The 22,717-nt window shown below is 37.5% G+C and overlaps 1 protein-coding gene across 3 annotated transcripts in view; it reads left to right on the top strand.

The window, feature by feature from the left end:
• Positions 1-20,334, top strand: part of GPAM (glycerol-3-phosphate acyltransferase, mitochondrial) — a 29,822-nt gene extending 9,488 nt beyond the window's left edge. For 2 of the 3 annotated variants that reach the window (XM_059851961.1, XM_059851959.1), the window contains exons 5-21: positions 194-307; positions 1,536-1,685; positions 2,329-2,425; positions 3,435-3,571; positions 4,903-5,002; positions 5,725-5,937; positions 6,319-6,432; positions 8,385-8,470; positions 9,377-9,492; positions 10,312-10,382; positions 11,504-11,768; positions 12,271-12,413; positions 13,771-13,848; positions 14,623-14,763; positions 15,485-15,674; positions 15,778-15,836; positions 17,010-20,334. In XM_059851961.1, coding sequence (XP_059707944.1) covers positions 194-307; positions 1,536-1,685; positions 2,329-2,425; positions 3,435-3,571; positions 4,903-5,002; positions 5,725-5,937; positions 6,319-6,432; positions 8,385-8,470; positions 9,377-9,492; positions 10,312-10,382; positions 11,504-11,768; positions 12,271-12,413; positions 13,771-13,848; positions 14,623-14,763; positions 15,485-15,674; positions 15,778-15,836; positions 17,010-17,126 — 2,191 coding nt within the window. In that variant the 3' untranslated portion in view covers positions 17,127-20,334. The remainder of the gene's footprint in view (positions 1-193; positions 308-1,535; positions 1,686-2,328; positions 2,426-3,434; positions 3,572-4,902; positions 5,003-5,724; positions 5,938-6,318; positions 6,433-8,384; positions 8,471-9,376; positions 9,493-10,311; positions 10,383-11,503; positions 11,769-12,270; positions 12,414-13,770; positions 13,849-14,622; positions 14,764-15,484; positions 15,675-15,777; positions 15,837-17,009) is intronic. The other variant, XM_059851960.1, reaches the window with a different exon arrangement.
• The last annotated feature ends 2,383 nt before the right edge of the window (positions 20,335-22,717 follow it).

Raw genomic sequence — 22,717 nt, 5'->3', positions numbered from 1 at the left:
TGCATTAGTTGTTTCATCTATAACATGAAGATATTGGCAGTTTACTGGAAGAAGCAGAAGCTTTTAGACAGCCATTTATAAAATTTTACTTACTTTTGCTTCTTAATTGTATTTTTAGTTTCTTTTAATGCTGTTGTTTTTGGAAGCAAAATATTTTAAGGATCACACTGAAATACCCTTCATATTTTTGTAGGTACAGAGGGTGGCTTGCGAGACGCTTTTGCTACGTCCTTTTTGTGCAAGAGAGGGATGTTCATAAGGGTATGTTTGCCAAGAATCTGACAGAAAATGTGCTGAATAGTAGCAGGTAAGATAATATAAAATTAACAATTTTAAAAATTTCTACTACATTAAAATATGCCTTAATTTAGAAACTGCAAGTTTCAAAAATCAGACTGTTTAAAATACTAGTAGATGCAGTATCTTTAGCACAGCTTTCAATTTCTGTTGGAATAGTAAAAGAGGGGAGTTTAAGGATTACAATGCTCTAAATGAATGGTGTGTAATGGGGGAACAGCAGACAGTACACAGAAAAATAAATTGATACATGAAAGCTCTTCAAACTTCTGTTTATCTAATTAATGTAAGTCCTTACCACTGAAGTCATACTGCAGTCATCAGAAAATGTCAGTATTTCAGAAATAATAGGAAGGCAGCATTTTGGAGTACCCTGAATGTACACCTGGAGAGTGCAGCAAAAAATGGAAAAAGGCTGTAGAATGGAGTATCCAGCCTTAACTTTGTGGAGCTTGTTTTCTGTTTCATATGCCATTTTAAATGGCATCTTGAGCCCCTGATCAGCTGTTCAGGTATCAGTTTTCCTTGGACACAAAGAAATTCAACCACCTGCCTGCTCCTTGAAGCTACTTTTGTCAGAGGGCACACACTGCCTACATTAACATTGCTAATTCTCCTGAATTTTTAAAGCTTGAGTCACATCTGAAGATAATAATGTTGCTTTTGAAAAGTAAAGCAGACTGTGTTGTGCTACAGTTAGGGTGTGTAAAAGCCACTTACTGTCTCTTGGGTATGTTTTAAAGGGGGAAAATAGTCCTTATAAAATTTTGTTAGACTTGGAAAAACTGAGAATTCAAGGGCAAAAATAATTGAGAAGTTCAAAATAGCAACTGCATAAATCTGTCTAATGAGGTATGTGAAATTGCTCTGGCAGGAAAAAGAAAGCATTAATAAAAATGAGACTGCACCTGTTTCCCCCCTGAATTTTAAACTTTGTTAACCATTTCAGAAAATTGACAGTCACTTAATATTTTAATATTAGTACCTGTGAATTGTGTATGTACTGTTTCATGTAGTCTCCTTTGAGCCCATTCAATCATCACCTGCCTCTTAAATTTGAGCTTATAAAACTGAATCAAGTTTAATGCATTTGGAGTACACAGTAGTTTAGTGTGGATGCTTTTTATGTTTGCAATTTACTCCTGTAGTAATATGTAGCTCATTCCTAGCTGTTGTTGTCTGTGTTTTGGACTCTTCTGTTGTGGGGCTGTCTCATAAACTTCACTTTTTAATGTTAGAGTCCAGAAGGCCATTGTAGATGAAGCTTCTGAGCCAAGTACTCCTGGCAGTTTTGTTCAGACCGATCCTAAAGCTATCAACAAAGTAAAGAAAAAAGCTAGGAAAATTCTCCAGGAGATGGTAGCAAATGTATCACCTGCTTTAATCAGGTAAGAAAAATGTCTCATCAAAATTGTCAGTGAGTGGAGGAATGGACAAGTTCTTTCTACTTAATGCCAACAAAAATAGTAGTTATTCTTCATTTTCAGATGCAGCAGAAGTCCTCTGTCTTTCCAAGGAATATATTTTATGATAAGATTAAATACAAACTTTTCCTTTTCTCACAAAACTAGTTTTGGTGCTACTGCTTGGACCAGTATTGGCATCATTTGTTGTTTCAGGCTCTTGTGGGCAAGAACAGCTATCTGCAGCATCATAGACCGAAAGATAATTTTTCCATTAGCCTATTCAATGTCATAACTTGTAGATATAAATATTTCAGGGAGGGTCTTATTTTAGATAAAATCTTCTCCTGTGGTGTCTACATTTACTACTAAGGATGATTTTATCGCTGTCATGTTCCTTGTTCACAACCTTCACTGAAGTTGATACAAGATTTGTGTCATAACTGCAAGAGGCTGAAATGTGGCTACTAACCATAGGCAAAACCTTGTTTAGCAATTGGATTTTATAGTAATTTTGTTTGAATATAAGTTATCAGATTAACTGGCTTTGCCTTTAGGCATACAGAAGCAATATAAAACAGAGGCAGAAATAAATGAAGCTTTTTGAATTGTGTTTGTTTTCCCTTAGGTTGACTGGCTGGGTGTTACTGAAGTTGTTTAACAGCTTCTTCTGGAATATCCAGATCCACAGAGGTCAAATAGAAATGGTCAAAGCAGCAACAGAGGTAAGGGAGAGTAGGAAAATCCAGTAAGGTAGATTTCTGAAGTAGTTTCTAATAATATTTGCAGCACTTCTATTTTGTGAGAGTTCTGCTAAGTCAGTATGAAATGCACTTGTAGGTAGAAATACAATAAGAACACTGTGAAACAGTGTTCTTAATTAAACATATGCTCCTAGAGTTGTGTAACCTAAAATACTGTGTGAACTCTGGGTTTACCTTTGATTCAGGATCAAATTTTAACTATTAGGCTGAATGATTATCTCAGATGACCTTGCATCCAACATCATTTCCACTTTTTGAGCTGATGCAGCCAGCAATAAATTAGTAGATCTAGTCAGGATTTTTCACTTTCACTTTGATTTGGAATAAAAACTTTTAAGAAAAAGCTTTCCCCATTTCTTACTAGCAATCTGTTTCCAGTTTTTCAATATCTATTGAAATTGGTCAAACAGCCTCCTGAATGCTACCATTTTCTTTGTGCTCAAATGAATTAACTTGTCATGCAGGATTTACCTTAGCAATATTGATTAGATGCATGAAACAAATAAAAAAGTTCCTGTTCTTTTCTGGGTTTTTTTGAATATTGTTTTCAGGAAACCCACTATTCATAAATCCTTGCTAATATCTAATAGAAATACCAGTACTTTGGTGACAGTGAGGATTTTCCACATCACTTTAATTGTTTGATTAGTGTTTCAGGGCTGTGAGTCTGAAGAAATTGGGAGTATTTGTATGCATTATATTAATAATAATAACATTGTTAATGTAATGGATACAATTGAAAACTACAGTCCATGAAAACTAAGACTATAGACAAGTTGACTAAAATGTTTTCATTGTCCCAGCTGAAGGAAAACCAGGAGTAAACAAACTCAATTATGGTAACTGGAAAATACCATCAGTTTAGATAAGATGATGCTAGCAGTCTTAACAGTGGATTTCAGAAAAGGAGTAATACTACATGTTTCTTACCAACTGACTTGTTTCTTATTTCCTTCTCTCCCCACCATAGATGAATTTGCCTCTTATCTTTTTGCCTGTTCACAAATCCCACATTGACTATCTGCTGCTTACATTCATTCTTTTCTGCCATAACATCAAAGCACCCTACATAGCTGCAGGGAACAATCTCAACATCCCCATCTTCAGGTAATAACTTCTCCTTATTTGAAAAAAGACTGAGGTGGTGGGATCTGATCTATTGCACAAAATGTCTTAAGTGTAAAATTACCTGACTGTTATGGGGCCATCATGTAGAACTTCTTTGGTTCCTATGACGTGTTCAGAGAGGGAGCATCACAACATCCTTCTGGGAAGCTCTGTTACAACCTTAGTAGGTTAAGGAGAAAGGATATTCCTTATTTGTAGTCTCAAAGTGGTTAGATGACTAAGGAAAGATGATATGGGAGAAAGAGTTGTGAATGGAAGAGTTGTGAAGAGTTGCTCTTCATGCAGTTTAGTGAGCTGGCTAACAAGCAGCAACCGTACTGGGTGAATAATACTGTGTGGAAAAGTATTCCACTTGAGTCTGTGTTTAAATTATATTTCTGGTGGCTGAAGAACCTGAGGTATTTTAGGTAATATTTTTCCACTAAGACAGAATTTGGGCGTATTTGGTATCTAAAGAATGACTGGATATTATAGGAAATGATGAGGAAAGAAGGGGAATGCCTTGACTTCAAGGGTGTTTTACACTATCAGGTGCTAGTCTGTAATAATTCCAGTGAAAAAGGCATTCATATAAATTAGCAATTGAAATGCTAGTTCTTAGTGCCAACAGAATAAAGAAAGTTTAGCATAGATAATTTAACTTTTTAATTACTTTAGGCAGTGGGCACCCTGAGTTCTGCAGCATTCAGCAGGCCCATGATCCACATATAGCATCGTGTCTGCAGAAAGGTGTACTCCTATTTGGTCTTTTAAGCCAGTAAAGGATTTTGTTTCAAGAAAACAGCCCTATTCATCATTGCTTCTGTCAAGCAGAAGGGATGTCCTCATGAGAACTTCTTGCTACACTATGAGATAAATGCAGGACCATGCAGGTGGTGTAATTGCTGGTGCCAAGTGGGAGCTGCTTGCAGATTGCTCAGTTAAAATCAGCTGGCTGAGCTGATTCTGCAGCTGAGGGGAGTGTGCGTCACACCACGGGCATGCAGGCCGTGCAGTCTGTGCAGCACAGCATGGACTGGGGCCAGCTCAGGTGAACTCTTACATGGGTCACCAGCATCTCAGTGTGCAAGAACCTCCCGGTCAGTGACCTGTCAAGGTGAAGTGGAGCAAGACAGTGCAAAGAAGCCTGTTCATAAGTGAAATAGAGAAATATTTGTGTAGTCCCATCATCTGCAAGTAGTGTTATACAGTTTAGTCTTTAAGAATTTCAGTTATTTGAATCCCTGTTGTGTGCAAGAAATTATTTGTTGGAGATGTAGTAGTTTCCTGCAAGCTGAAATCAATGAGTATAATCCTTCTTTGGTGTGTAGCACATTGATCCGCAAGCTGGGAGGATTTTTCATTCGTCGGAAGTTGGATCAGAACCCTGATGGTCGTAAGGATTTCCTCTACAGAGCTTTGCTCTATGTGGTGTGTATTTCTTGTCTTTCTTTCTGTGGTAGCATTTCACTTGTGGGGCAAGTGGGAAAAGTGGGTTCCATCACTCTGGAGATGTATTTATTGCTTTGAATTTGTCTTAGGTTTTATGCTGCAAAAGGGGATTCATTTTTGTATGAAGGTTTGAATTTATAAAATAAAGAAAACTGCATGCTCAGCTCTTTTGAGGATAAGCAGATAATCTACCTTGAATAATCCTTATTAAAGAATGTGGAATTAATGCTCTCTGAGTTAATTTATACTTGTTTCACTGATGTCTTTTGTTGTGAAGCATCTCTACACTGATTCACTTAACACAAGGGAAGTCTCTGTTCATTATGGGCTGATGTAATCCTTTGTGCCATTCAGTGTAGTAGCTGTATTTGCATCTTGGAAGATGGGATGTGCTGGGGAACCAGAAGGAAAGATGAATGTGAATCAACTGCATCAACCATTGCTAGAGGTGCTTTTTGAACAAATGAATATACTGCTTGTATATTCATGCAAATTCAGTTGCACATAGGTCTGGGTTTGTGTCAGGCATTAATTAATTTCTGGGATTTTTTCCCACAAGTACTCTTGCCAAGTCATGATCTTCCATTACTTTTAAAAGGAAATGGTTCCCAACCTGAAATATAATTGTAGGTTATTATATATATGTATGCCAGTATCATTAGATACTTATTTTTTCTCTTTTTCAATCTTTTTCTATTCAGCACATAGAAGAACTGTTGAGACAGCAGCAGTTTCTAGAAATATTCTTGGAAGGCACACGGTCTCGAAGTGGGAAGACATCTGGAGCTAGAGCAGGTCTTCTGTCGGTGGTGGTGGATGCTCTCTTCTCAAATGCTACCCCTGATGTCCTAATTATACCTGTGGGAATCTCCTATGATCGCATAATTGAAGGTCACTATAACAGTGAGCAGCTGGTAAGAGCAATCAAACAACTTGCTTTGCCTAGGGGATTTTCTGCTTATGTGCAGGAAAATGTGTTACATAGTTAAAGGTTGTGCTAGTCCTCTGTTCATGGACTCAGGGTTCGTGTTGAGCCATGAATCACAAAACGTCTCTGACAGGGAATGCTGAGGTACAGGTGACATACTTCTAAATGCAAATTCATGACATGACAAGTAATATGTTCAAGGGGATATCTAAAGAGAAAAATAGTTCTCTAGATGTACTTGAAGTTATAAGGTGTGTCAAAAGCTTTGGGCTTGCTTTGTCTGCTGTTGCATGCATTTTAATTTTAAACATAACCTTTTAATTGCAAAGTAGAAGAAAAGCAAAACAACCACCTATGTTTTTTCTAGGGCAAGCCTAAGAAGAATGAAAGTCTTTGGAGTATAGCTAGAGGAGTCTTCAGAATGCTGCGGAAGAATTATGGGTGTGTCAGAGTAGATTTTGCACAACCATTTTCCTTAAGAGTAAGTTTGACATCTTGAAGGTCTTTTTGAAGGTTTGACATTTTTGGTGTTTCAATAGTGGGACACATTTATTTGGGTTTTCTCATTGTGGGTTATCATCACTAGCATTATCTGCTGCAGTCCATTCTGGCAGAACAGAAGTATCCCTGTTTTTGATGAATGTTTGAGTCTTTGGTCACATTTGTATTAAGCTGAAATAGTCTCAGAGTTGATATATTAGTTTTGAAACAGTCTAAGTATTCTTACTGATGGGGTTCTTTGTTTAACAAGCGATGTGTAAAATGATCCTTATACTATCTAGTACTTCTTTACATTGTAGAGACATTTGGAGTTGAAGGAAGCTGAATACTGTTTTCCAGTTGAATTTAATGACATCTGCAGTGGTTGAGGAAGGGTGTTTATCTCCCTGGATTTTTAAAATTGCTGAGCAAATTAGTAGCTATGAAAGTGTCATGGGTAATATATCATGAAAATATGTATATTCTTGAAAGTCATCATTCATTATTCGTTCACAACTGTTACATACAGCACTTCACTGTATGCTGTTCTGTAGTTTCTCAGAGAATGGGGTAGTGGGCCAGTATCTGCCTGTACTCTGATTTTCTCAGATCTCCTTGCAGAACCTGCTGGTACTAACCTACAATTCACTAATCTGTATTCTGCCACAGTATACCTTATTTTTAGTGTGACTTTAATAAGATGAAGCACTGTAACAGCAACTTACTAGAACATTATTCAAATTAATTAGGTGTTCTTCTTTCTGCCCTACTTCTCTCAGAAAAAGCAGTAGGGTTGGAGAGATTTGGAGGGTTCAGTTACCACAGCATGAAATTATTGTGACCTGCTGCACTGCATTATAATTAGTGTAGTAGGGAAAGATCCTAATTCACTTCCAAAGGAGAAGGCTTGGGCTATTCTTGGTAGGGAGTTAACAACTCTTCTTGGATCAGTGTAAGGGAAAGAGGGTTATCTGCCCTCTTAATCTAGTGAAATGCTAATCACTCTGTACCTTCCCAGCAGCCTCTGTCAGGTCTCATTTGTACCTGTGTTCCTTATTGTGCTCTAGAATGGTGACAAATGACATAAATCCTTAAAGTGTGCTTTAGCTCACATTTGCACAAGTGTAACTGTGGTTGTGTCACTGCAGGTTTTTCTAAAGCAGATGAGCTTTGGGGGTTAATTTTGGGCATCTGCAGTTCTGTGAGCCCAGGCTTGGAAGCAGAAGAGAGTGTGAAAGAGGCTGTGGAAGTCTTTTAAGCAGCTTTCCTGGGAGGGAACTTTTCCTGACCAGCAGGTTAAGTGGCTCTTTAGTTTCCCATTCTTTACAGAAACTGAGGGAACACAGTGTCCTAAAAACTGAATAGTGTAAATTTTAACCTATAAGGAGAGGAGTTTAGCTTTTGAGAAATTTGGGATTCAGGAATTCCAAGCATGCAGTACCCTGCCTGCTTCCTGGGGGCTTTAGTTTGTGTCTTGCAACTGGAGTTTTGTACAGTAGTGTTTCCCCTTAGAAGTTCTCTCTCCTGGCATTTGAGGAAGGCAGGAGTAAGCAATAATTACAGTCTCCATGCTGGTTCTGAATGGGTGCTAGGTTTTGCTCTCATTCATGTTAATGAGGCAGTTCTCATTAATTTAGTAGTGGAACTCATCTCAAAGGAGTTGTTCACAGCAGGGTGCTGACAGAGGTTATGTGTTGTTTTCCTTGCAAGTTTTTTTATGAAGTACACATTCCTTGCTGTGGGAAGTCTACTTTTTTGCATAAAATAAAGTCAAAAGTGAATAAGCTGTTGAAAACTTTTGATTTCTCTGACCTTATTACTGCTTTTTTAGTGTGAGCTATTTTTAATCAGTTGTATTTTTAAATAATTGCCTTTTTCCTGTAGTAGCATTATCAGTTGAATGCAAGAATAAGGTGGAAAAAGTACAAAAAATAATGAGCCTTTTTTTAACAGGAATATGTAAACAGCCAAAGCCAAAAACCTGTGCCTGCTCCTTTTTCTTTGGAACAAGCTTTGTTACCAGCTATACTTCCATCAAGGTAGAGATTTTTTTTGGGTGTTGTTGAAAGGGGGAACAGGTTGGGATTTGTTTGTTCGTTTGTCCTTTTAGGTTCTGTATTATATTCCAAGCAGTGCTTGAACTCCCCACGGATAATCTAGTTGTTTATAAAAAAGTGCAAAACTTAGGCAATTCTAACTGCAATGTATTATAATGAGTTACATTCTTCCCGATGAGCTCTGTTCAAATAAATTCAGGTAGCCTTTTTTCATCTTTTTTTTTTTTTTTTAGTAACTTCTGTTGGTTTGTTTATAAATTTTATAGAATAATTTAGGGGGGAAAATGGCATGCTTAGGGGAAAAAACAGGATTTGTTTTTAAACAAACATTTCACAAGGTTTTTGGAATAATTCCAAAGCAAATAGGACCTGTGAGTGAGTACTCCTTGTTTTCAAGGAGGTAACTGTCAGAACTGCAGCACTGCTCAAGGGTTAGTTCTGCATTTGTTTCATAAATAGACATTTTAGCTGCTTTTTTCGGGAGTTATACAAACCAGTGTGGTCCTAGTGGGGGCAAAGTCCTGTACCTTTAGAAAGTTGTGAGTCCATACAAAAGACCATTTCTAGTTTGTAGAGAAACTGGGCTCTGTCTTTCAGGCAGATTTGTTTTTTCTACTGTTGTCCATATTTGTTGAAGAAAAAAGAGCAATTTGGCTACTGCAAGGTCATGAGTAGCCATAGAAAAAGCTTGCATTTTTTCTTCTGGTAGTCTTATCATGGATTGTTGTGCAGTGCAAAGAAATAATCAGGAAAAGCTGGTAGAGCTTTATGCTGATAATATTTTCTGCCCTTACCAGACTATAGTGGTATTTTGTGCTGTAGTTTATATTATTTTACATTTTGACCAGAATCTAAATGTCATCATGTTAATTTTTATTCTGCATTCAGACCTAATGATACTGTGGATGAGGGTGCAGAAGCCTCGCTGCCCAACTCCAGGGATATCACCAGCGAACCCTTCAGAAGAGAGCTGATATCCAACTTGGCTGAGCACATTCTGTTCAGTAAGTGTTGAAGAGGATCACAGAATCATAAGGTGATGAGGATAGGAAGGGACCCTAAAGATCATCTCATTTCAACCCCCCTGCCATGGGCAGTGACACCTTCCACTGGAGCAGGTTGCTGTCAGCTGCCTGTTTGGTTTTGCTGACAGCATGAATTTTCTGTGTGGTAATGTCACACTTCCTTATTGTCTCCATCCAGGGGATCATTTCATGATCTTTTATATAAATCTTGACAAAAGATCATGGAATGATCTTTTATATAATCTTGACAATTCTTCATCCTTTGTCTTCCCCCATTCTTTTCAAGGTTTAATAAACTCTTTTTCTGATCAAGTAGAGATTTTTATTCTGTTTTTTGGACTAGTACACTAAACTTTCTGTGCTTTGAATACTTTGAAGTGCTTGATTGTCATATTGATGCACTCATTGCTCATCTCTTCATGTAAGGAGCTATTGGACTGTCTTAATGGCATTATTTAAGATCATACATGAACTCATCTAGCTGCATGGACCAGTGCTGCCAGGTTTTATAGGTTATGCTTCAGTCAGTAGATCTGTGGCTTATGGTGCCAGAGATACACAGGAAACACTACTTACTTTAGTAAATATTTGAGCTTTATTTGGCCTTCTTAGTCCAAGTTACTTTGATTACTTTAATATTGTTTCTAGACACACATAATACTCTTTGTATTTCATTCAGTGGGTACAGTTCTGTGCCTTCATCAATGTTATTATTTTCTAAATAGTGGGTAGTCTTTCATTTGTAATGGTGTTTGGAATGTCTCAGATGCTCAGCAAGTTTATCTTGTTCACCTCTAGCTGCTGACAAGTCCTGTGCTGTGATGTCTACCCACATTGTTGCCTGTTTGTTGCTGTACAGACACAGGCAGGTAAGGTTTCTGTGTTACTTAAATAGCCAAACATTGCTTTGGCCTTGTTAACTTTAAAAAAGAAAAAGTATGGATTTTACTATTGCATGATACTGATTAAAAAAGAAAGATGCATTTAAATTACAGTGAATTTCAGGTAGTCTGAGTGCTGATGTTTTAGTTAGCAGTGGGTGCTTGAACACAAGCTGTTATTGATGGGATGATAATAAGTGCTCATGTGGAAATAGATCTTTGTAATTCAAAATGTTATGTTTTTTAAAAAGATTACATGGGTTCCATTTATTGTATTAGGGTTGTTTTTTAGATCTCAAAACACATTCACTACTGAATACTCTAGAAATTGTTCTGTTAATTTCCAAATTGATTTTACTGTTCCTCAGTGCTAAAATAATCTATCACAATGGCAGAATGATACTAATGTTTACCTGAAGTCTTGTGCATGAAAGTTTGAAGAATTTTTTTCCTGCTACAAGTTTGTTTTGGATTTTTTCTAAAAGTCCTTCAAATCTGAAGATTTTATTGCTCATAAATTGAGAAAAATTGAAAAATATTGGTCACTTGTATAATCCTGCTTGTGGAGGAAGTTGTTACCCATTCTCATCAGTCCAGTCTTTGCAATTTCCTAAAATAGTGGAACCAGAGAAGCATTTTATAATGTGATATGACTCCGTCTTGGGAGAAAACAATAAAAGGATGTGCCTGAGGAAAGGCTTTTCCTCATGTTCCACATCAGTTGTTCCATTCTGTTAAGTGCAATATTCCCAGCTAATTGATCATTCACTTTATAGCATAGGTAATGTAAACATGATACTTCTGACATGATCTTGAGGTAACTTGAGGTATTCAGGTTTCTGCAGGCTGTGAAATAAACCAAGAAGCAAAGAAAAACCTTGCATTCCCAAATAGTTCCACAGCTGTTAAATATAATTGCATATAATTCAAAACATGTGGAACTACTTCATCAAAACCTCAGTGAAAATCAGTTTTTCTGATACGAGTGTTGTGCTTTGAATTATTGGCAGTTAGTGTACTGTGTTTGATATATGGCTGATTATGTGGTTTACTGATAGATTCTTGTGCAGAAAAATTGTTTAACTCTGTGATTCTGTGTTTATTTGTAGGGAACTGATCTTTCCAGACTGGTAGAAGATTTCTTCTCTATGAAGGAGGAGGTCCTAGCCCGTGACTTTGACTTGGGATTTTCAGGGAACTCAGATGATGTTGTCATGCATGCCATCCACTTGTTGGGGAACTGTGTAAATATCACAAACACAAGCAGAAACAATGAGTTCTTCATCACTCCCAGCATCACAATACCTGCTGTCTTTGAGCTCAACTTCTACAGCAATGGAATACTTCATGTATTCATTAAAGAGGCTGTTATTGGTATGTTTTGGGATTTATCAAGGAAAGACTTTCTTGTAATCCTTGAAGTCGAAGTATCTGCACAAAAATACCCATCAGTTTCTTGTGTATTTACTGCAATATATTTTTTAGTTTCCTGTTTCAACTCATGTTTACCTTAACAAACAATTTTAAGGCAAACTTGTATTTTGTTTGAGGAACGTTTCCATTCTTTTTTCCCCTCATCCTTTATCTTTCTTGGAAGTATTTGTGTGTTGGTCACTGCCATAGGCAAGGCACTATCAGAGTTCTGAGCCAACATGGCAAAACCTGTGTTTTGGTGACTAGTGTTTTAATGAGATTTTGTTTTGATCTGACATTACTGGGCAAAACATAGTGGTAAAGTCTGTCTTTATTCTTGAATGGCATGTGTAATACTTGACTCCTTTTAGCCCCAGAAGTGGACAAAACAGAAGGTTGATGTTTCCTTTTCCATAAAGCTCTTTGGAAAATTAAACTTTGCCTGTGTTTGTTTCTTCTCCAGCCTGCAGTCTTCACGCGATTCAGAGCAGGAGGTACAGAAATGGTACCAGTGGTGCTTCTCCCAGTTTAATCAGTCAAGAGCACCTGGTCAGAAAAGCTGCCAGCTTGTGCTACTTGCTTTCCAATGAATTCACTGTGTCTTTGGTAAGTAATTGCATTGATTGTCCAGTTTTTGCTCTGCTTGTTACTTAAAAATTACAGGATGCTATTTACGAGTGTCACAGCTCTGGTCTGTTCACTGTCAGTGCAGTGTGATGGTGATGGGTATCAATGGCTGTCACACACTGAGTGCCACCTGCTGCTCCTGCCAGTGCTGAAGTGGATGATGCTGGGATGGGCCTGGGATATTTCTGCTGTGCTTTAGGCCTTTCCTGAGAAAGGCAGCATTAAGAAGCCCACCTCAAGTTGTGGGAAGCTGAGAGAGCAGCTCCTCTAACATATTTTGTGTCATTCCTGTTATTAGATCATTACAGCTGTATTTGCATTCTGCCCAAACTATTTATTTATTTATTTATTTATTTATTTATTTATTTATTTATTTACCTACCTAAAGAAACAAAACTCTTTTTGAGTACCCAGCCTCTATGAGTTTGCACTGTTGAAATTATGTTGGGAAGTAAGGCTCTATATTCTAAAGATATCCCTTATTTGCATAGGAGTGCAGTTCTCATGTTGTGCCACACCTGGTACTTAGTGGAAATTTTAAACATGGCCTGACTTCAGTTTTTGTTGTTACAAAACACTGACGAGAGTTGATGTTATCTCACGTTTCAGACACTGCATACTTCCAGTTTTAAGTGCTAGATTTTTTTTTTCTTATGTATAGAATTTACTTAAAATTCTAGAGATTCTTCAATTAGTTCTTATATTTGTACTCATATTTGACTTGTCCATTTTTACGTAAGCATAAGCCAAATTTAGTATTTTTGGGTAGTAATGTTAGCTCATATACTGGAGTTCTTTAGTAATATTATCCTTCTTCTTTCAGAGTTAATAATTGATTATTATTTTTTTAACTAAGAAAATATTTCATAAATTATTATGAATAATGTAAAAGAAGTTGGGTTTTTTATTCCATTTCAAAACACGTAAGAGATATCTTGGAAGTGTAATTTCCTTTAAATTCCAAATAGATCACTGTTATGAGTTTCAATAATTTTAATTTTATGATGATTTTATTCCAGAACTGTTAATAAACTAAATTTTGGTTAGAGGCTTTTAAAAAGGGAGAATATTTAATGTGGCTTTCTACCAGTGGTAATGCATTTTGGAAAAATCTTGGACATGTTTTAAATATCCTATTTCACTATAACTTTTTTTAATGTCTGCCAGGATAAATACAAGAGTGGTGCAGTGGGATTATGCTGATAAAAGTTTAGCAGCTTGCATAAAAGAAGTAATACTGCTATATCTAAAACATTCATACTGAACAGGGAATGATCTTGCTGTAATGGGTGTTATGGATGTGACTTTTTCACTGCATTCCTTTTATGTTGTGCAGCCTTGCCAGGTGATCTATCAAGTTTGCCATGAGTCTGTGGAAAGGCTGATCCAGTATGGCATTCTCCTGGTGGCTGAGGTAAAGTGGCAGAGATACTGTAGGAGTGGTGTACTGTACCATAGGTGGTTTATGCTCCTTAGTTGTGAGACTTGTTCGAAGTATATGTTGTTACTGAAAGCTTGTACAATGTGCCCAGGACTGAGACTGCTTCACTCCTCTGTTCCTAAGTGTCAGACAGTTGGATACAGTCAGCCTGTGATGTTTCATGACTCTGTGTGTAATTTGATTTTGCCAGTAAGGCTACTAAGGAAGACACTTATTTTTGTACTGTCGTCAAACTTGGGATTTATTTTGTTACTGGAGCCCTTTCAAATGTAGCATAGCTACATGGATTTTTTACTTTCCACTCTACAGGAGTCAGGAGTCCAGGCCTTTTGTCATTCTTTAATTCCTTTGCATTGATCTCAGAATTACTGTAAAACTCCTCAGCTTGCAGTTTCGGGGTAGTAGGGGAGTCGTCATATGGTGCAGTTTGCCAGAGGTGCACAGTGCAAAGAAAACCTTAGGAGTGGAGGCAGCTGATTCAGCATATCTTTGTTTCATCAACTTCTTTTTGTGCACAGTAAACAAACCTAGGCGCTCAGGAGGAAGCAAGAAAAAAACCCAGTCTTTTTTTCACCAAATGTCTCTTCTCTCTTCTTTTCTCAATGCTGCCTATAATTGAGTCTCAACTGCATCCATTAAATGCTGGTTAATAAATGCATTAAGTCAGATGAGAGATTATAAAATAAACGTATCACTTGCCTGGATTTGGAATTTTACCTATTTACCACCTTGTTTTTGAAATTTAAGCAGGATGATCAGGAGGATGTTAGCCCCAGTCTTACAGAACAGCAGTGGAATAAAAAACTCCCTGAGCCGTTATCTTGGAGAAGTGATGAGGAAGATGAAGACAGTGATTTTGGAGAGGAGCAGAGAGATTGCTACCTGAAGGTAATATTTTCCTTATAATGTTGAACCCTCTTGTTAGAGATGTAAATTACTTTGCTTATTCAGGACAAGTACTGATATTTTTTTTAGGGGGGTGAGTTTTTGTTGGTTTGCAATGTTAGTATTTTTGTACAGTCTGTCTCTTTCACATGAGGAAAATAGCTGAAGAAACATAAACAATCTTTACAGGGAGGTGGAGGAGCAATGGGTTAGAGTCCTGAAAACTGATAAAGACTTAAGTACCTTGGCTTTATTCTTTACATGCAGTCTAAAAGGGACACATCCAGCTGGTGTTTATATTCATCCTGTGTTTCACTTCATAGATTGCTTACATTGATTTTAGATACATTGCTAGTTTTCTCAGAGCTGACACGAGCAATCTTTAGGATATCTTGTTAACACATGAAACCTCCTGTCTGTCTCTGTGAATGTAGGGCAGCCCTTCTGCTGGCTGCAGAACAGCATGATGTCTTTAATTTTATCTTGGGCAAATAGTAATACCCTGGAGGAGGAAAAAATAGCATTGGTCTGTGATGTTCAGTGCCTGTTTTGTCCCTTGTGATAAACCTCTTTTTTTGCAATGCTCCTATATTATGCTGTGCCCCTCGCTTGTTTTTGTACAGGTTTTTGTGCTTTTGTTTTTATTTTGGTTTCAACACGTTATGGCTTGCAGGTTGTTTCTGGTTTCCACTCTGTCACTGAACCTTTTGTTGCCTTTTCTTAGGTGAGCCAGTCCCAAGAGCACCAGCAGTACATCACTTTCCTGCAGAGGTTATTGGGACCATTACTGGAGGCATACAGCTCTGCTGTCATCTTTGTGCACAATTTTAGTGGTCCTGTTTTAGAGTCTGAATATATTCAGAAGCTACACAGGCACTTAATAAGCAGGACAGAGAGGAATGTTGCTGTGTATGGTATGTTAAACTGGTTTTGGGTTTGATTCATTCTGTTCTTTATACCACAAGGTAGCCCAAATTGAATTTCAGTTTGTTTATCTCTGGGTTTTCTCTCTTGCAGCTGAGAGTGCTACCTACAGTCATGTGAAAAATGCAGTGAAAGTCTTCAAGGAAATTGGAGTAAGTGTTTGGTGCTCAGAGCTGGGGACTGTTAAGTTTCATTTCAGTAATGAGCACAGTTTGGACATTTCAAGGACTCTGTTCAATGTCATTTTAAAATCAGTGATTGTATCTGTGGAAATGTATTGTGGGTTTGGAGCATTTTGGTTTCCTTTAGGCTGAGGGCTGTAACAGAGACCACAAGCTGCAGAACAGGGCACTTCTTGCCCCTGGGAGGGCCTGTCTGGATGGATGGGTGACTAGACATTTTTATTCACAGCAAATGAAGTTCCTCTGTTCTACTCTGTGTCCCTGTTGAACAATATTGAAAGGCTGAGAGCATGTTCTGTGCTCAGTAACAGTTAAATTTAATTTTGAAGTCTACTTAAATCTTTAAAAAACCATTAGTTATTGAATTTTGGCTTAGCAGTGATTGATGCTCCAGAAGAGCCATCCTTATACACCTTCAGTGTTCTCCATGAGGATACAGGTCTTCTTTAAGAGATATATCCAGTATTGTACTTTACCATTAGTATTTCAAATCATAAATCACCCATCTAGATTTTGCAAGTGAAATGTTTTTCTTTCATCAGACTGGCATGGATTCCTGAATGCCACATTAGATACAGCATTATAATTTAGAAACTATTGACATCTAGGAAAAATGTTGCTGTGTATGGGTTTTGAAGTTTTTGCCTTTAAATTCTAATGTATTGAATAATCCAACAATAGTTGGCCAAGTAAAGCTATCTTTCTGTAGACTGAATAGCTGTGAGGAAAGCACATACTGAATCCATCATTTTCCAACAGCAGGATAAACTAGAATGAATAGTGGAACTAGGTAATGTTTGCTGAGCATCTTTTATAGCATAGCATTCTTGTTTTTACAGTGCTTACACTTTCAGTTGGATGTCTTTGCTTGGTTGTTTTGTCCCTCACTGTTAAGATTTGGCTGTTTATCACGCACTGTACTTATTTCTCACTGTACTTTTCTTCCATAACCCCTGAAGGGCTTCAGCCTTGAGTGAGTTGTAATAATACCTAGAGGCATTGCCATCTAAGCCTTCAAGAAATGAAAAGAAAGAAGTCTTGTAAACAAGGGAAATCTTAGTATAGACCATAACATTTTAATCTCAGAAGAAAGAAGATTGCTTTAACATGGTGATGCTTACATGTGTTCATGCTGTGCTTCAGGTTTTCAAGCAGACTCAGCAAAGGAAAGACACCATTTTGGAACTTGGCACTGTGTTCCTACCTCAGAGCAACAGGCAGAAACTGCTGGAATTCGTCATGAGCTTCATGGTGTTATAGACCACACACAGCACCTTTGTCCAGGGACATGAGGACAGGTTTTGAGACTGTGGCAAAGCCTGGGGACATTTGCTAATCCTTCAAAGTGTAAGGTGCCCCTGTCTGGGTAAGGCCTTCTCTAACTTGAACTACTGGAAGACAAGTGCCTTCTTACGTGTGCATTTATGGGTTTCTTACAGTCCCAGTCCTGTTGTAATACAGCGATACTCAGATGACACTTTCGATACAAGCAATTTAACATGTTGCAAAAAATAAGATAAATTATTAGACTTAGATGTACAAAAAGTTTTATCAGTGTTACATTTTAAATAAATTTTTAAAGACTGTAACAGATGCACAAGTACACGTATTGGTGTTCTGTAGCTAACCCTGAGATCTTGAGTTTAGTGGCAACACAGCTTATGGCTTAACCAAGTAACTTTCATTTGAATTCAGTTTTATTGTTTTGAAAAATGGCTCAAAAATTTTGCTTAGGCAAGCTATATACTTCATGGATAAAGCCATAATTTTTCATAAGTGTTAACATAAATGCCAACATTCTAATGAAAATTACAGGTACAGACATCTGAGAATAATGATCATGTAGCAGATGATTGTGAGAAATGTCAGCAGGCACACCTTGCACTATTAAAACTGTGTAGTGCACTGGTAAATTGCACTAATCACTGCTGTCAGGAAGAATGTGAGAGTAGTGTTCTTGCTTTTATTATGGCATCTGTCATTCAGCCAGATGAGTCAGGAGACAGTTGCCTGAATGTGAATATCTTGTAAAATCTTAGATTACTATTTAATTGAAAAAAAAAAAAACCTAATAAGTTCAGGGGTTTTTTTTGTTTGTTTTGGTTTGGTTTGGGTTTTTTAATTAATAGGATGTCAGATTTTTTTAAGTGGAGTAAAGTCTTGATTTGGTGAAATAAGTTTTAATTTTGACCCTAAATTTTCAGCAATAATTTAGTCAATTCTTTGGAAACAAGTGTTCATATTATATTCTGTTGTTAAGCAGACCTAAATTGGTATGAAGTAGTACCTCTAGAAACACAGAAATATAAACAATGTACTTTAGACTGTGATCTAACTGACTTACAAATAAAATTAATTCAGGCAAAACTGAATGATGAATAAATTCTGTCCTATGAAACAGGGCTCTAGTGTTGCAATTTGATCCTTTTTCATGGAGAACTTGCACTGTAGATTTCATCTTCTCTTCATGTGAGGGCAGATTAGATTGCAACCTGTAGTCCTGTATTTTAGTACAGCAGATTTAGCTGAAGCAATAACTTGGTGGTATGTGAAGCTGATTTGCTTGTGAAATGTGTTTTCCCTCCTTTATGCCTTCTAGATGAGGGAAATTAAACATTTCTTTTGCTGCATTGCTTTGCTTGATTCTCACATCCTGGCCTTGTGAGCAGAAAATCCCCCAAACTTCATCATGTAATCTGTTTCTTAACATAAACATGGAAAATCATACTTGAATCCCAGCACTTGCACTGTTATGCCAGCACAAAACTGATGCACACAATTAGAGTTTGTGGCCAAGGAGCTTGCATTTGTTCTGCACATTTGTCAACAAGAATATTTCTATGAATTTTTTTATTAAATGCTATTAATATTTGAAAGCTGCAATTTATAGTTTATTAGCATTATACTGTTAGCACTGTGAGATGCATGTGTTTTGTCACTAAACCAGGTGCTCTACAACACTTAAAGAATTTCTGAACCAAAGCTACATTAATATGGATAAACACTGACCCTAGAGTCGCTTGTGTTCTTATGTCCTTCTGCTGTCTCAGCAGGACTGACTACATCACACATAATTTGTTTTGTGAAGGCTACCAGCTGTTTAGAAAACAGTTTCATCTCATACTCACTGATGTGCACAGTTCATCCACCTGATGAATTCTCCATACAATGTTTGTTGCTGATGGCTTCCATTTAATATCAAAAAAAGTCTAGGTGCTTCTGAATAACGAGCTCTCATAGTTTACTGCACTTCAGCAGATCTGAAGTGTACTAACAGCAATGTTTGTACATAAAAAATTTTTTTAAAAATGAAGCAATATGAAGCAAACAAAACTTGAGTCATTTTATTAAGAATGTTTTGCCAACGGAGGTATTAGTTACCATAAAACCCAGGAGTACTGTGGTCACTGGAGTGCTCTGGCTAGGTGTTGCAACTAAAATAATTTATAGCTTACATTAAAAAAAAAAATTCAATAAATCTGGTTAACGTAAATCAATGAGTGGGTAATAATGCATGTGAATACACATTAATGGATACTTATATATGCAGCAGGAGGGCCACCTCTAAAACTGTTTTGGTTTTGTATGAAAAAACAAACCTGCATGTGATAGATTGGTACTATGAATCATATGCCACTGGAAGCCCTTGCATTCTGCAGCAAGTGTGTATGATGTATACATGTATATATGCTAGTATGTATGTTCTGACACACAACATCTATGCTTTTTCCTGAAATTAAAGCACAGAATGTAAAATTATCAGGCTGTAACAGTCAAAAAGACTAAAACCAACACTTGCACTGTATTTTCACCTTCAGTGTCTTCTGATTTTATTAACTTTTCATGTTTGCTTTGCTGTTGAAATTCCAGGTCAAGTTGATTTCAGTAAAGTTAACCAGTAAAAGAGAAAGGACTGGCCCTGAATTACCACAACTGTATTTTAAGACTTTATAAAGACTTACATGAGTCTCGTAATTCTTATGAGCATAATACTCAGGTGTGCAAACCTTTTTGGGCCAGTGTCTTTTCATGCTATGAGAAATTTAACCTCTCCATGCCCATCCTGTAGATGTCCCATTTTTAGAGATGGAAATGTGGGATTGCACTCCCTGTGTTCCATGAGTTCACTGCCTGTAGTCTGGGCAGGGCATTGGCTCTGTGCTCTGGGCAGCCCAGGGCTGCACTCACCACCCCTGATCAGGAAGCATAGACACACACTTGCATTCAGCTGCCTGCCTGCTCCTCAGAGAAGTGCCCCAAGCACCATGTGGAAGAAGGTTGAGCTGGGAGGTGATGTAAGATACTGTTGTTTTTGTGTTTCTGTGCTGATGAGCCAGGAACTGCTGACTGGAGAATGTTATTACTGTGGTTTACCTGTTATGTGTAATGCGTGTTTGTTGTAGAAGCACTGAGGTGTACTGGAGTCATTTTAATAAATTAAACTGTTTGCTAATATGACATTTAACAAGCTCTTCTAGTGTTCTTTTGATTTATTTTTTTTTTGTTATTGTGGTTTTTTAAAAATAACTCACTGAGATAATTAATTTAATAACTTTGTTACACTACAGGTAGTTTCTGAAATTAAACCATTAAAATACCTCATTGTAGATGTGCCTCTACCAGTGTATGAGCTGGTGCAGAGACACTTAAAAAGCAGGTTGAAGTGACATCCCCACTCCTGAGCCACTGTTTTGTTGGAGGTGCCATTTTGCCTTTCTCTTCCCCCATCCCCACAAGGTTATTGTACATGGAGTTTTTTTGCAGTTCCTTTCTCCTCATGGGGGTGTTTGTGTGTCATTCAGCCATCATGGGATGGCTCTGATGCTGCAGACTTCCCTTATGGTGATTTCAGGCTGACCTGGAGTGTAATAAACACCTGTCAGCAATTGTGACAGCATCTGGCAAATATGAATTAATTGGAATGGGGCTTTAATGTAATAAAACCTGCATAGATGATCATTATCTAAATTGAGAAGGAGGGATACTGCTTCAGTCTTCAGGAAGAAAAAGTTATAATCAGCTGATTCTGTAAGAGGCCTCTAGCAATGTTCACATGCAAGCAAGGCTCAATTAATTGACAACTCTAGGCTGAAGCAGGAAACTTAGAATTCAATTATTGTCAGTATCTTGAATTAAACCCAATTCTTGTTGGTGATGACCTTATGTGTTATTTCTGTAAATGTCTTCCTATTTCTCAGTCTTTTGAAATCCCAAATGCCAGATAAAGCACTTATCTCTAGTCTTTGCTTAATCCAGTTTTTCTATAATAAAAGCTTGTCAGGCTTATTTAGAAGGATCATTGCTTTGAGCTCTCTGTTTTGTTCTCTTATGGTACATCGTGTTTTGAATAGCCCTGTGTTTTCAAGGTAAGATCCACATTGATCTGAGTTGCTTCTTGAACCATTTTCTTTTCAGTCTTTATTTATAGGTGTTCCTTGTGTTTTGCACTGCTGGGCAAGAATTATTGTCCTTATTTATTCTCCTGTAAGTTGGCCAACCTGTTAATGTAATTATCCAAAAGGTATTATCATAGTTGATGCTATCTTTAGAATAAGGGACTTCATGTCTTTTCTAAAGAAACATGTAGGAAATGTTCATCACTGTGTGTTGTGCCAGAGTTCAGGCCTGAGAGACCATAAACCCCAAAAAGGTTTTCAGCTTTCATCTGTCATAAAGCATTGGCAGTTAAAGAAACAAAAGCTAGTCAATTATTGCTGAGTAACCATTAGTTATAGAAATCTATGTGCATGTAATTATGCAGTGCAAAATTACAGTAAAAGACACGTAGCATAATTGCTGTGAGTAATTTGCATTAAAAGGTTGTTCTTCAGCACAGTTATTGTGTTCGTTGCTAAGCTGACAGTATTTGCAATGCCTTGGTCTCAGATGTTTTCCAGAGTCACAGTCCCTGAGATGAGAGGAAACCCAGATATGGAGATCAGGTGATGTAAATTAGGCTCAAATATTCACTGAACCCATGCATGGCCTTAGACATATCACTTCTGATGCTGTTTTCTATTTTCATTAGGAAGTAATTTGAGGAACTACATGTGTACAGGTATGAAGTTGATTTTTTCCTCTCCTTGAAACACAAGTCACAGCCATAATTGAAAGAATTTTGGAGCTGAAGGATTACTATTAGGAGTGGATACGATTTTCGATCTGTTCTGAGTCTTGTCTGTTCAGTATCTTCATTAATGACCTTGGGAATGGAAGAGAATTTGCTCATTACATTTGTAGGCAGTAAGATCTGGGAGAGCCAGGTAGTCCAGTGGAGGACTTCATGACCCCAGGGGTAATGATATGTTTTGGAAAGATCTGAAGGCAAAAAGAAGAAAGCCATTCCAGCCAAGGAAGTACAGTGCATTACATCTGAGAGAGGACCAGCTGATGTACAAGCACAGGAGAGGAAATAAACCAGCTGTGTAGCAATTCTTTGGAGAAAACTCCAATTTACAGGCAGACCACAAGGAGAAAGTGACTTAGAAGGGTCCTGCTGCCATGGAAAGGGCAGGTGTCATGTAATGATACCCTTACTCCTGCACATGAATGACAAACACAGGGCAAAACTTGGCCATGAGGTCTCAGCTGGGATACCATGTTCTGTTTGAAGGGTGCTGCAGGCAAGATGGAAGGGGATAAAGAAGATTTTCCCTTCAGCCCCCTGTATGGAGGAGAAAAGAATCTGGATTATACCCTGGCCGTGGGAGTACCCAGATTGGATAATAGTAGATAATTTAGTCTTCAATTGCACTGAAAAGAACCAGGGTAGATAATTAAAAATTGTTTACTGTGAGCAAAGAGAAGTGCCGATCTAGATGGCCTGGGAGGGCTGATGTTTCCTTTTCCTG

This window comes from Haemorhous mexicanus, chromosome 7 (genome assembly GCF_027477595.1).
Source record: "Haemorhous mexicanus isolate bHaeMex1 chromosome 7, bHaeMex1.pri, whole genome shotgun sequence".
NCBI classification, from domain to species: domain Eukaryota; kingdom Metazoa; phylum Chordata; class Aves; order Passeriformes; family Fringillidae; genus Haemorhous; species Haemorhous mexicanus.
The sequence above is the reverse complement of the archived record's forward strand: the minus strand, read 5'-3'. Positions and strand labels throughout refer to the sequence as shown.